This window comes from Atta cephalotes (assembly GCF_000143395.1).
Source record: "Atta cephalotes unplaced genomic scaffold scaffold00004, whole genome shotgun sequence".
NCBI classification, from domain to species: Eukaryota; Metazoa; Arthropoda; class Insecta; order Hymenoptera; family Formicidae; genus Atta; species Atta cephalotes.
Genome location: NW_012130068.1, coordinates 266,621 through 281,106, shown reverse-complemented (window position 1 = coordinate 281,106; position 14,486 = coordinate 266,621). Strand labels below are relative to the sequence as shown.

Genomic DNA, 14,486 nt, shown 5'->3' with positions numbered 1-14,486 from the left:
TATATATATATATATATATATATATGTATATGTATAACAAAAAACTGTTCAAGTTTTTTTTTGAAAAATATAACAACTGATAGAAACGTTAAAAACAGTTAACACATGGCCTCGTGTTTTAGCCTTGGATACTACTGCTGATAAATCAAGTATATTTTTTTTAGACGCTACGGCGAAACATTACTGTGTATATTTTTGTGCGAGTTTTAAAAGTAGATGGGAGGATTAAAAAACGAAGAGACCAATGAAAAAATACAGTACACTTTAATCACGTCACACGCAAGCACGCATGACTCACATCGTCGAAGAGATACGTACGTGCATGCGTATGACGCGTAATTTATAATAATTACGAGGGCGTACCCATATTGTATCGACGTTCAACGAGAGCCGAGAGTATTATTGCGGAGAATATGCTTCATCCTGCAACGTAATGGATCGCTGCAGTTTCACGAATATTATAGCAGAATTATTTATATCATACATTTTTAATTCTCACATTTATCAAGCAAAACTTCAAATTCTTTAAAGAATTTGTAGTTCAGATTACAAAACAATTACATGCTTCAATATTTCGTTAATTTCTAAAAAATATAAAAATTAGTCTTAAAGATTTCATTTACTTTATTTTTAGTATTTAATTTTCATTTTTTTAGTATTTTATTCATGATCAATTCATTGCTAATACCATATACCTGCTTTACTATTGCTTTCTCGCATTCAAGAAAATAATACATTCTCTCTTATATCTATTATTATCTCAAGTCCGCACCTAGGATCTTCTACTACTTAGAGATTTTAGATGGAAAAAATTAAAGCGAGCGCAAATATCTTAAAAGCGCGTTATCACGTTGCATCGCATTTTTTTTTATCACGTCCGATCTGCTTTGTTTCGCAGAATGCATTTATCTGATTTGTCCCGTTGTAGAAATCTAAGGAAACCGCCAAGCGGTAAAAAAAAATGTTTCGCATCCTTAATTTTACGCTTCTTCAGTGGAAATGAAAGTGCGAGATCCACAGACTATGAAAATGCGAGTCATGTGTCAAGAATCAATGGTAGAGGATTAAAAAAAAAAGAAGGAATCACTGAACGCTGAAACAACCGCGATGCTGTCCGAGAGCATGATGGAATTTCGCAGTCCAAATGCGTAAAGTAACATTGAACGTGCCACGAAAGCATAAAAAAAAATAAATCAGAATAGTTGTAGGTTTATACTCGAATAATTTTTTTCAGAAACCTTTTATAATAATTTTTTAGAAATCTTCATAAGAAACATAGAAATCAATTCTAAAATTTACAATTGTATTTATCTTACATTGTTATTAGTATAGTGAATAATATTGCATAAAAAATAAAAAATTTGCAATTTGTTGTTAATATATAAATTTACTATTTCACTACTACGTTTTTTCCAAATTAGAAATTCATAATTAGTCCAAGAGAGATTGTTTCTTAAACGAGACAATAATTTCCGAGTAAAAAGCTGAGTAAAAAATTGAAAAGAGAGATATAATTGATTATTATATAATTGATTATTACAAAATAAAAGATACATATCATGGCAAAAAAGAATGAATACATTGATAGAGATTGAAAACATAGCTCTGTGTGCAAGAATTAACGTCAGTGCAAGTTCATTGTATAATCGGTAGTTACTGTCAGGTAGTGGCGATAGTGCCACGTAGTGAACGTGACCACGCCTTATTGGCGTTCAAGTATCCGAGTCTGGTTAGACGTCTCATCGTCACCATTTCCGCCGGAGATGCTTGTCGCACAGCTACATGATTAATCAAACTTGAATGGCATACTTAACAAATGAGGTATTTAATAGATTATAAATTATGTCACTTTGAAAGAAGATATAATGTCAATTATATCTTCAAAGTGACATAATTTTAGTAAAAATTTAAGAATAGAATGAAGAGAATTAAGATCTTCGCTCAACGCAAAACAACTTAACGCTTTATTAATGCATTAAGATCTGATTCCGACACTCCGAATTTGAAAAATTTTCGCAATTAAAATTGCTGCGTATATGGTAAACATTTTCATTTAATTAAAAAAAAAAAAGTAAAATAATTACGTTTTTAATGCCAGGAAATTATAGTAAATCATGTCGAGTTCCCGTTCTAACAGATCTAGATTTCTCATCAAAATAATACAAAAGTTCACTAACCTATACGCTATGCTAATCACAGTGATTAATTGCATAACATGAAATGTCATGTACTTGATAACTTTATTAAATAGAGTTATAAGTAATTCTATTTTAAAAGATTAAAAAGATTTAAAATCATGTCCGTCATACCTTATCTCGAATAAAAATAATTTAGAAACGAAATGAAGAAACGGTTTGCAATTTCGCAATATCTCCATAATGCAATACGATTGCACGACAAAGCAATTTGGCTGAAAATATAGTCGATAAAGATCGGTAATTCAATTAATATGCATACCGGCGATGGTAATTGTTGCATTAAGCATGTCTAGCACGATATATAGCAATCAAGTGAAGCAATATATTGTCAAAGCGAGCCAGCCCACATTGTGCCATAGTTTTGCATCGCAAAACTATGGCACAATAGTTATTTCGAAAGTCTAAAAACAGGGTGCTAGCTGCGCACATAGGTCTTATCAGCGTGTATTACCATATTCTACGAATAATTACAGTATGAGTACCCTCATTACGCATTACCGAGCACCCAGGCTCACAAAAGAGCGGAGAACCGTTGGATCACAGTATAGCGTAAACGATATCACTGGAATGTTATTATATTCATGTGACAATTGTATTCAATGTCATCCCGTACGTTATACGGTATCCGAGCGAATACTAATAGTCGTGCGCCCGATTCCAGGTCTCCCTCTCAGCTGCGCGATATCAGATTCCTTTCAATTCAAATGACGTCACCGTGTTCGCACGTTTGTATCTGGAGAGACGCCGACGCCGATGCCGACAACGACAACGATGATCCAAGTCGGCACAAAAACAACTATTCGCTACGATACTCATGTTTATAGCGCGAGCATTCATCTTGATTGCGCTAAGAGTACAAGACGTATGAATAGCTCGCCTACACGATGCATCGATAACAATCGAAAAGTATGGCAAATTAATTTTCCTCTGTTCTTTTTACGTCGATCAATTCCACCGAGAAATCCAAGAGACGATTCATCGTTAATGATTTTAATGTTTTTCATGTTAAACAAAAACATGCTGTCACTTTTTCCAACGTGATAAGGCATTAATCAAATAGCAATTAATGTAATTTTAGTGTTAAACTCTAAGAATGTGTAAGAATGTATATGCCAAGGTAAGCGTCGACGATTCGCGACAGTGAAAGTAATTTATGTGATTTCTTTGAGGAACGGATCAGAAAGTTTTTTCATAACTCAAAAGTCTCTTTTGAATCGTAATAAGATACGACAGTGACAAAGCATTTCCATGTCTAAAACAAAATATAATTAATAGAAGAGACATTGTGAAAACGATTGAACGTACTCGTTCAAATTGTGCGAAAACAGGCTTCAAAAAAATTTAGAAAACTCGACATTACCGTTTGCATCCGGTTGCTCCCTCGACGTGAACTGACATGAATACTTGCATGCGTCAATGTGTGCAGTCGTGCACACGCGTGTACATTCACGAACTTGTGACACGAGTACCGGTAGCCAGCAGTCTCACGGACGATGTAACGGCAATATCGTGTCGTGACTGGTCGTGACGTCCTGGCGAAAACTGTGTCGAGAATTACGACTTGAGATTGAGATGTCTCCTCAACAATTCACATCCCTTACCAAAAGTCTATTTTCTATGGATCAATCAGTGTACACTTTTGGGGAACTTAAATTGAGAAAGTATCTTATGTTTAATATTTTTGTCGAAAGTGAGAAGTTTTAAGGTAGGAACAAAAGACATGTTTCTTCAAACACATGTTTCTTCAAAACAAAGTGCTGGAAATGATGAATGAAATTAAAATTCAGTGTTTTTATAGATACTCGAATATCTGCTCAAACTTTGGAGAAAATTCTCTCTGAAGATTTTCAGTCAAAGTTACAGCATGTTTTTAAATATTATAGAAATTTAAATTTTTCTTAAATTCTTCTTTCCCGATTGTGAGAATAAAAATAAAAAGAAAAAGAAAAATTTCTCGCCAAATAAGATGAAAATCTTTGAAGAAATAATTCCTCAAATTATGATCAAATTCTTGAACTCCAGGTTTTCTCAAATAATGACTGTAACTTTGCTAGCTTTCTCCAACATGCATATACGAGTACATTAATCATACAGTTTCCAATAGAAAATGGAGGAAGATGTAGCTGAAATCATGTGCGCAGTCTAAATGATGCGTCTTTCGAAAATAATACTTTACAGCAGAATTGACCTAATTGACCTAATTGAACCGGTATGCAGTTGTTTATGGAAAGAGATGATCAAATACCTTGGCTTCTCGCCAAGGTTAGCACTAATTACTATTGTGAAGATTGGAAATCATGGACACAACTAATATCGCATTTCGTCGTTTCACATTTTTGGTTGAATCAACGAGAGAAATATGGCTCGAAAGTATTACTAGAACGTAGCGCAAAAAGACGTATAACGCAAGTTAAATATAAAAATCAATAAGATCTTAGATAATAATATTGATTTGAGAGACGAATATATTTATAAGCCATAATATGCTTAATTAATTTCAATTATATATAATTTTAACCCTTAAAAGTGAATCTGCAGCGTGTACATTTAAACTCAATCGCGACGAGCTGTTTGAGAAAAATCGTTATGTATGTATAATCCGATTATACAAAAATCCTGTTCCCCAACTTCACGGCTAACCGGTGGTATATTGGCATCTTATTAAAAGCAAAGGTTATAACGTGAAAAGACAAAAATAAAAATGTAGAATAAGCATTGAGTGAAGCGACTAGAACGATGTTAGAATTATATATCAAGCGCATCGTGTTCAAAGAATAGTTTATATACCGTATCGTAGAAAGTATCGAATGCGCATGGCATACTATCGAGCATTTTTGCCCTCGGAGTCGATCACTGAAACCGGAACGATGCGACGCGACGCCAACGCACGGCAGAGCGGCACGGGCGCGGACGCGGCGGTGTCGATGAAACGGCCGGAAACTGGAGGCAGAGCTCGACGTAGCCGTGCTTCGTTAAAGCTTGAAATCGCATTAGCATCGACGTTTTCACGTGAGGGAATCAAAGCGAGAAACCGATGAGGTATCCAAGTTGCACGAGCCTCCAAATGAACGTACTGTAGGAAGTAGTAAACGACTGAATTGTTAAAGAGAGAGTATCTGAAAGCCGAATCCCGATCGAGTAAGATACTCATGGTGTATCTTATACATCGGGGAGATCTGCCGTAATAATTATTTATAGCCATGTCAGGCTATTTAAAATAAAGCGTGCGATACTTTTTCCTAGTCGATGAGATTCGTGTGACGAACTAATGATGATTATTGCTGCTACTTGGGAAATTTTTCATCGCCGACGTTGCTCCCCTCTAGTATGCATTGCAATTTACAAATCGCAAGTTACAGGTCATATCTAGAAGCGTTTTTTGTTGTTGACAACAATTCCGTCACCTCTCCGTCGGTTCATTGACGTTTCAGGCGCAATTGAACGTAACGGCACGGTCGCGTTAAAAATATCGACTTTTCCGACGGATCAAATTTCACGCACACCTGTAATTTCTAGTTTCCAAACTCTCGTCTAATGAAGATCTGAAATGAGAATTTGAGAAAGTAATTTTTCTTTCAAATATGTCACGAAACGAATGCGAAGCTCTGGCTGAGAGAGACTTACTTCATACTTGGAGCATTCGACCTTGGTGCGTCATTGCGTTGCTCACGCACTATCCTTTCCGTCGAGACACCCGGTAGATAGGTGTACTATATATGTACGATATCCATGTAACCGATCTGTACCATCGACGCTCGATACTTGTTCCGGTTATACGACGCCTCTCACGTAATCCGTGCTTCCTTTAGTTACATGTTACACTATCACTTGCGTGTCACGCATAGTGTAGTGTGATGTGGCGTGGCTTGGCGTGGCATGGCTTGGCTTGGCTTGGCTTGGCTTGGCTTGGCTTGGCTTGGCTTGGCTTGGCTTGGCTTGGCTTGGCTTGATTTGGCTTGGCTTAGCTTGATTTGGCTTGGCTTGGCATGGAAAGCAACGCGATCAACTCGAGGAGTTGATCGTATCCTCTCTATGCATATTTTCACATAAACGACTGTTATGTACTTATGAACGATTCATGTGTCGCAATTGAAACATTGTTGGAGAAAAGTATCTGGTACGATAGAAAGGTGCACGCGGTGAAATTTCAAGCTCGCTGTCTCCGGACAGATCGATGCACGTCCTGTATATAAACCTGCACCCGGCACCGCTGCCGGCTTGCCTCGTCACTCACAATAGTTTTTTCGCACCCCACGTTTCATCGTTTTCCCCTCACGATACTTAAATGCACTCGTCCGGAATTGCAATTCTATTCGGAGGTGAGGATTTCGCAGTGAAGTGAAGCGAGGCGAGACGAGGGTCGAAAAAAACGGTCGTTGATACGAAATGAGTGTGCTCGGTGTCCAAGATGGAACTGTCATTTGTCGAGAGTTGCGTTAGGACATACAATATACGACAACATATCGTCCAAATCTACGTTTGCTTTTATTTAATTTTCTGACAAGATATTTAACAATATCTTAAGTATCTGAACAGTATCGGGCGCGCGTTAACGAGATCACGAATTATTAAATTTATTATTGCGCCTGCAAGGCAAAATTTCGGTCTACGACTATACGTAATTTGGCATGAAAACAAAAACACCTGAATACTCTTTGAAATACAGTTGTGTAGACAATTAGACCCCGTTTACGACGCAATCGAGAATCGGGCGTTCGATCGGGCTGCGATCGGGCTCCAATGCCTCTGATACTCCGATCTCGCGAAATCACTGCGCCGGCGACGGGACGGGACAGGACGGGCGATCACCGGCGATATCGGCAAGTAGCACACACTTACCTGCGAAAGCAGCCTTCGCCGTGTACGACGCACCAGGATGAAGAAGCGCGGAACGCGCGGCGAACAATGACACGGGCGATCGACGTGAAGGGGCGGGAGGAAACAGGGCTTGGTTCACTGATCCTCCTTCCTCGAACGGCGAACCTCGATGCGATAAGCGGAGCCAAAGCGTCAAGCAAGAGACAGGCGACACCAGACCAGCTGCGCTGTAGCGTAATGCACGTAGCACGTACAAACAACTGTCTCTCTCTTTCTCTCTCTCTCTCTCTCTCTCTCTCTCTCTCTCTCGCAGTCAATTCGACTGTCGACAGGTCCGTTTGGCGAGTGATCCTCTCACAAGTCACGAGATGACGCCGTACAGGACAGGGACCACGGCCCTTGTTATCCGCGCCATTTTCAAATAGTCCTTGGAGAGAGAGAGAGAACTGAGAGCGGCGGCGAGAAATTGCGTATCGCGAATTGTAAGTAACGCGGACGCCGCCCCGGACGTGCCGCGACAAATTCTTCGTCTCCCACTTTTCGTTTCTCCTCGCTTTCTGTCTTCCTCCTATATATTATTTCACCGCACGAGCCACGAATAATCGCGAGACGACAAGCGGATCACCCGGCAGCTGGAATGGCTGGAATACCACTACGGCACTGTCTCGGCACTGCCCTCGACGTTTCTATCTAATTTCTACGCACACTCGCCGTCATGGCCGACTGCGACTAGGAAAAACGGAGTTTCTCTCGTGACGCAATCGAATAAGCACGCCCCGTTTCACCTGCATTTTCTCCGTCAGGTGGCGCCACGGCCATGCATTGATTGTCGATAATCGACAATCGATAATGTTGATCGCGAATTATGTTTTATCCAAGGAGTACAAGTTAACCGTGATTATATCGAGGGTCGGTAAATGGTCGAGCAAATACGTATATATATATATATAATTTTTTACGCGTAAAATTGAGCAGCAAATTATACACTCAAATATTTGATTTGTTGCCAACTTAATTTTCACAAACGTTGATATGATTGCATGATCAATGACAATAATGACTAAAAATGATTTCGATCTATAGCTAGACTATTACTCGTATGAGCGCAGTAAATAAAGATACAGTCATATTGCATAATTACTAGACATCTAAATGCCTAGTTGAGTCAGTGTAAAAAATATTGCGACCATTTCGCAAGATGAAGAGAAGAAGCGAAACGAGAGGTTCAAGAGAATGGAGCAGGAGGGTTAGGTGGATCGTTTACGTCGTAAGTCGTTTATGATTCGACGTGGCGAAATGCGAAAATCTTGATTCCGCGATCTCGCTTGGACCTCGCTTGAAAGTTCTTCATGAATTGGATTCACTCGGATGAAACAGGCTGAAAAAATAATGGTCGATGTAAATGCAGAGAATTACAAATGAACAATTATCGAATCAACGAATCCTAACGATCCTCGATTGAGTGTCAAGTTTCTGGAATTCTCGTTCGCGATTGCACTCGCCAACACGATTATGTGTCATATTATTTTGTGATAACAATACTAAGTCAATTGTGCCACCGTATCGCGATAAGGTCAGTTTATCCTCGATTATCACGTGAGGTTAGATAGTTTCTCGGATTCTATGAAATGTAGCACACGATCTTTTCTAACAACTTCTGCACGATTAATCTGTAGATATGTATATACACATTGATTTTCTTTTAGTTCTGTAACTTTTTCATCAAAAAATTAATAATTTACTTTCTTTTGCATTAGGACAAAACTTAATTATTGATGTATTGATCATAGTTTACTTTATTCAAATATAACTTTAAAAAAATAATTAAGCTTTACTTATTTTATACTGTCTAAGTCATCTAAGACCTGATTGCACCAACTTTTGATGGTTGACTTCAAATCTCTCTCTCTCGCTCTCTTTTCAAAGAGAGTAAGAGAGGAAGAGAGTTTTGAATTTCGATTAAAGTTTAAGTAACTTTGGTGCAATCGGATCTAAGCAGCTAAAATAAAATTTGAAAATATGTAATTGTATAAAGATATAATTTTGATTTTATGAGCTTAATACAAGGCATTCTTGTAAAAAGATTTTTCTAAAAAGATTTAATATATAAGACATGATGTATTTTTACATCATGATATAAAAGATAACAACACATAAATGCATGTGTATAATATACATCAACTAATAAAACAGCATTAAACATTAAATAATGGCAAGTGAATCTTGGAATGTGTTGGTAACGGGAGGCGCTGGTTATATTGGTTCTCATACAGTATTGGAATTGGTACAAGCGGGCCTTCGGGTGGTGGTAATAGACAACCTTATCAATGCACATAAAGGTGAGACGTAACAAGCTATATGACAAAAAATGATATACTTATCGTATATGTATATATTTCAAATTAAATGATATATTAGGTGGTTTTCTCGTTAAATGGCATTAAAAAAACGCCACGAACTTTTTCCACACTTAATATTAATAACGTGGTAAATTAATTACTATCTATTTTCTAATTCTTAAATCTAACATGTATTTTCTAGTGATAATACAATAGCATATAAATGCATGCAAATTAATAATTAATTAGAGATTAAATAGTTATTTTGATAAATTATCACTTTTCTATCATATATTGTAACTTATATAGGTATAATACAATTTTTAATTTTTCAATCTGTTTTTCTTATATTTACAGACTTAAATTCTGAGAAACCAGAATCTCTCCTCAGAGTGGAAAAATTGACAAATAAAAGTATTATATATATTGATTGTGACATCACAAACATTAATGATCTAAGAAGTGTATTTCAAAAAGTAAATATTTTATGTTTATTTGCTCAAATTTTATTGATAGTACATTGGATTCGAATATTCAGATTTTTATCTTTACAGCATACTTTTCATTGCGTTATACATTTTGCTGCATTGAAAGCAGTTGGTGAATCATGTCAGAAACCACTTGAGTACTATAAAACTAATGTCAGCGGCACGATAAATTTGCTAGAAGTTATGCGGGAAAACAATATAAAACGTTTTATTTATTCAAGTAGTGCCACAGTTTATGGTATACCTGAGCAACTTCCTTTAGTAGAAGACATGAAAACTGGTAACTGTACAAATCCATATGGAAAGACAAAGTTCATGGTGGAAGAAATACTAAAGGATTTGTGTACATCAGATAAGGTATATATTAGATATTTATTCGCGTCGCATGTTCCAACATGCTCCATAGTTTTTACTCATTCCAATGTGTTTGATAGAGTGAATAGGAGCTTTGGTAGGAGCATGTTGGAGCATGTTGGAGCGAACAAATATATTCTAATATATTATCTTGTGATTCACTTTAAAGGAACTTACTTTTTAGGAATTTTCTGTTATATCTTTGAGATATTTTAATCCTGTCGGCGCACATCCCTCAGGTGAAATTGGAGAAGATCCCAACGGTATTCCAAATAATTTAATGCCTTATATTGCACAAGTTTCTGTTGGAAAAAGGGACACATTATACATTTATGGCAATGATTATGATACCCCTGACGGTACAGGTAAGAGTTTTATACTTTTTTCTTTTATTGTAAAAAGACTAGATAAAATTCTTTTAATAGAAAAGCTCTTGTAAAGAGTATATATTGTAGGTGTATATATAATATTATAGGAAGAAAGAGAACTTTATGATATTGTAATTAAGATCTTTTTTTCTAAACTAAATTTGCAGGTGTACGTGACTATATTCATATTATGGATCTGGCAATTGGACATATGAAAGCTGTAAAGTATCAAAAAACTCGTAATCCAACGGGATTTAAGCCGATAAATCTTGGTAGTGGAAAGGGCTATTCTGTACTTCAAGTTATACATGCATTTGAAAAAGCATCCGCACAGAAAATACCATATAAGATAGTTGAACGTAGACCAGGTGATGTCTCCACCAGTTACGCGGATGCTAGTATTGCTAATAAGGAACTAGACTGGACTGCTACAAAAAATTTGGATGATATGTGTAAGTTGTAATAATAAATGAATAATAATGATAATATTTATTTATATTTTCTGTACTTAAATGTTTTAAAATTATAAACTTATTACTGTTCCAGGCGCAGATACGTGGAAATGGCAACAAAATAATCCTAACGGTTATAAACTTTAATAAATATTATGTCTAAATAATTAAGAGAAGCATCTGGAGCTTCTAGTTTGCTATTACATTTTGTCTTCCGCATATCATTGGCTAGATAATGAAGCCATGGTGGTATACAGTTACCAAAGTTTAGACCAAAGCATTAAAAAAGTAATTTTTATCTTCTGTTAATTAAGCAAATTTTATATAATAAAATATAAATAAATTTTATATATGAGAATTTATATATCTAAAAAATATAATATTGGAAGAGTTCTATTCAGTTTGTGTTTATGTAAATCTGTTAAATATATTTTAAGACATAATTTTTTTGCGTATGTTAAAACTAAATTAATTTCTATATTATTATACAATATGGTGCCATTTTAAATAGTCGCACAATATAGTACATTAATATGTATATAATCTACTATTTTATGTAAAGAATATAAAAGTACTTTTATATGTAACATACATTACTTACACTAAGACAATGTAAATATATGATTGTAGTATATGAATAAAAAGATGCGCAATTTATTACTGAAAAAATTTTCTTTTTTCGACATTATTATTGTACTCTCGATACTTACATAATTTTTTTTTATTGTCATTGATGCATAAATTGTCAATAAAATCAGAAGATACTACACACACTTAGTGTGAAAAAGGAAAATTGTAATTATTCAAATCATCATTTCGAATTTGAAAATTGATGTAATTGCCTGTTCGAGAAATCGATAAGATGTCGAGGAGTCGACAATCATGATTAATGATAAAGATAGTAAACTACGCGATTTTATGTATCTGTCAAATTTATAGTCCGACGTCACATGTTACATTCTAAAAAAATTAGCCAAGTAAAGTAAGTGCTGGAATGTAAAGAGCAGGTTAGGATCGCTCATTTGTCATCAGCTGATCGGACATTTGGCACCTGCTTATATCGACATGTTCATTCAGATTCCGATCGTATTCAATCGAGTCGTTCTGTGATATATATCTCGTGATAGCTATAATTGATCGTGCCCGATCATGGACCCATCGAAGGACGAGATACAGACAGAGGGAGGTCTGATTGAAAATCTATCCACGGAACAGAATTCGAGATGCGAGTCACCGAAACGCGGCACCACCCTCTCCACCAGCACCAGCAGTTTCGAGGCATTGGACCCGCATGATCCAAACCTGAGTCGTTTGGCGAACACAATGTTCCAGAAGACGGGCGAATATCTGCAGGAAGAGCTCACCGCTACCCACGCAGATTATCGGCTGCTGGAGCGTCTAAACAAGGAGACCATCGCAAAGTACACGGAACTGAAGATCATCTCATCGAACGTAGTGCAGTCGTTGGATTCGCTGAATGACAAGTATAAGAAGCTACAACCAATCCTGGATAATATCAATCAGATTGATGACAGTGTCAGTAAATTGGAGCAAGCTGCATATAAACTAGCGGCGTATTCCAAGCGACTTGAAGCCAAGTTTAAGGATCTTGAAAAGGATACGAAAAACAAATGAAATTTTATCTATGAATATGTAAATCATTATATGTACTTTTATGTAATTATCATATAAATAATAATAGGATAATATAATTATATATCTCAAGCGACAGTTATTGCGAATATAAATGATTGTATAAAAAATAAGTAAGAGCTAGCAGAAAAGCATGTCTTTTGTACATTGTATTTATTAGTATAACGAGACCTCTTGAACACGCTTACAAAACCTCTATAAAAGTGTAGTTTGCTATCTCTTTGCATATCATACAAAATCTGACTGTTATAATTAACTTATTAATTAAAAATGATACATCTTATTTAATGCTCTATCAAGCCTAATCTTTCTTCTGCAATATACATATTAATAAATTTCACAATGTGCCTACGTAACGATGATACAAGTGTAAATACAATCACTATGTATAAATTCAAAAACAAATAATTATAGCTATGTTAACAAAAGAGATATTTGTATATATTTGCCATAATATTAAATACAATTAAAGAAAAGTATTTGTCACCTGATATACGACAGATAGAATTAATGTTTCAATATATAAAGTTGAATTTATTTCTAATCTTGTTAACAATAATTTACTGAAATATATAGTTCAAGTATATAACAGATGATATATGTGTATGAATTGCTAGAAGATTGTAAGTGGTAATCCTTTATCGATAATTATTTTAAGTGTTATACAATTGTCTTTATAACTATATGGATTATGAAGCATAACACAATATGTGTGGAATATTTAGGTTACGTAACTATAAAACTTCGACATTGCATTGTCTCGTCGCACTAAAATGTTCATGTCACGAGTATGAGAATCTAAAGCGATTATTATACTCCAATATGATCTTGCAAATATCACAATATATCATAAACGGCCATAATAAAGAAAGCTGCATTGTTCCTATAATTTAATTGTCGATAAAAGCTGAAACACTTCTATATAGATGATATTTAGCAGTCTAAGAAATTGCCGGCCATTAACAGTTCCAGAGCAATCTCGGGTGCGATAGGAAATTCTGGTATTTCTGTACTGCTGTTTGTGTAGCGTACTTTGTAAGTAAAATACATGCAGACCTTTTGTAATACGTGAGATCTATAAAAAAAAGACATTTATTCAAACAATAATAATAATAATAATAATAATAATAATAATAGTTTGTATCTTTTATACTTACGGAATTTCTCGGAAGTTGACTTCATTCGCTTCATTCTCTGCAAATTGACCAGGACCACTCAACATTGCTTTGATAGTACCACTCGTTAATGCATGTTCCCGTTTAACAATAAATTCATGGCCATCGCTACTGACCAGCTTCACGTACATTGCATTTGGTCCTTCGCAGCCGCCATAAATGGGACTGCCGTTTTGCTAAAAAAAAATTTCCAAAACATCTATCACATTATTTGTCACATAAATAGACTTGACAAAATTTTATACATAAATCTAAAGTATTGTACAATTGGAAGAAATAATGAAGTATCGTGGGATAAATAAAAAGAACCACCTCTAGAAAGCAAAATTTAATTTGGAAAAATAGGTACCGCATGCATGTCTTTAGACGATCTGCCATCTTCTTCTTCGGTCTTATTGATACTTGCTTCCTCATTGTGCTTAATCCAAAGAAAGATTAATGTTAATCAATATTTTACCACAAGCTTTCAGCTTTCCAGAAAGGGAATGAGTAATTTTAACGTATAACAGCAACACAACATGTACACGATTATCATTACAGATATATTGTTATACATCCTGATTACCATGCAGAGATATACCATGCAAACGAAATTGTTTCTGTACATACCTTCTCAGCCTGCATATTTACATCAGTGGACA

At 35.5% G+C, this 14,486-nt stretch overlaps 3 protein-coding genes across 3 annotated transcripts; 2 read left to right on the top strand and 1 right to left on the bottom strand.

Annotated features, from left to right (window-relative positions):
• Nucleotides 1–9,225: 9,225 nt before the first annotated feature.
• Nucleotides 9,226–11,164, top strand: LOC105625861 (UDP-glucose 4-epimerase). The gene is made up of 6 exons (XM_012207171.1): nucleotides 9,226–9,355; nucleotides 9,713–9,831; nucleotides 9,910–10,200; nucleotides 10,382–10,562; nucleotides 10,733–11,017; nucleotides 11,112–11,164. Exons 1-6 carry the CDS (start codon nucleotides 9,226–9,228, stop codon nucleotides 11,162–11,164), a joined length of 1,059 nt encoding a protein of 352 aa, XP_012062561.1.
• Nucleotides 11,165–12,052: 888 nt separating this feature from the next.
• LOC105625860 (biogenesis of lysosome-related organelles complex 1 subunit 2) lies at nucleotides 12,053–13,094 on the top strand. Its single transcript, XM_012207170.1, has one exon. The coding sequence runs from the start codon at nucleotides 12,167–12,169 to the stop codon at nucleotides 12,650–12,652; it is 486 nt and encodes a 161-aa protein (XP_012062560.1). The 5' UTR covers nucleotides 12,053–12,166; the 3' UTR covers nucleotides 12,653–13,094.
• Nucleotides 13,095–13,603: 509 nt separating this feature from the next.
• Nucleotides 13,604–14,469, bottom strand: LOC105625858 (transcription elongation factor B polypeptide 1). The gene is made up of 4 exons (XM_012207169.1): nucleotides 14,455–14,469; nucleotides 14,195–14,263; nucleotides 13,828–14,021; nucleotides 13,604–13,745 (listed from the first exon to the last, which is right to left on the bottom strand). Exons 1-4 carry the CDS (start codon nucleotides 14,467–14,469, stop codon nucleotides 13,604–13,606), a joined length of 420 nt encoding a protein of 139 aa, XP_012062559.1.
• Between the last annotated feature and the right edge of the window lie 17 nt (nucleotides 14,470–14,486).

Excerpts from the sequence above, each read along its gene's own strand:
- LOC105625861 (XM_012207171.1), top strand. The coding sequence starts at position 9,226 with ATGGCAAGTGAATCTTGGAATGTGTTGGTAACGGGAGGCGCTGGTTAT. Across the intron at positions 10,563-10,732 it reads TGATACCCCTGACGGTACAG|GTGTACGTGACTATATTCAT; the intron begins GTAAGAGTTTTA and ends CTAAATTTGCAG. Across the intron at positions 11,018-11,111 it reads AAAAAATTTGGATGATATGT|GCGCAGATACGTGGAAATGG; the intron begins GTAAGTTGTAAT and ends TTACTGTTCCAG.
- LOC105625860 (XM_012207170.1), top strand. The coding sequence starts at position 12,167 with ATGGACCCATCGAAGGACGAGATACAGACAGAGGGAGGTCTGATTGAA.
- LOC105625858 (XM_012207169.1), bottom strand. Across the intron at positions 14,022-14,194 it reads CGTCTAAAGACATGCATGCG|CAAAACGGCAGTCCCATTTA; the intron begins GTACCTATTTTT and ends ATTTTTTTTTAG. Across the intron at positions 13,746-13,827 it reads GTCAACTTCCGAGAAATTCC|ATCTCACGTATTACAAAAGG; the intron begins GTAAGTATAAAA and ends TTTTTTTTATAG.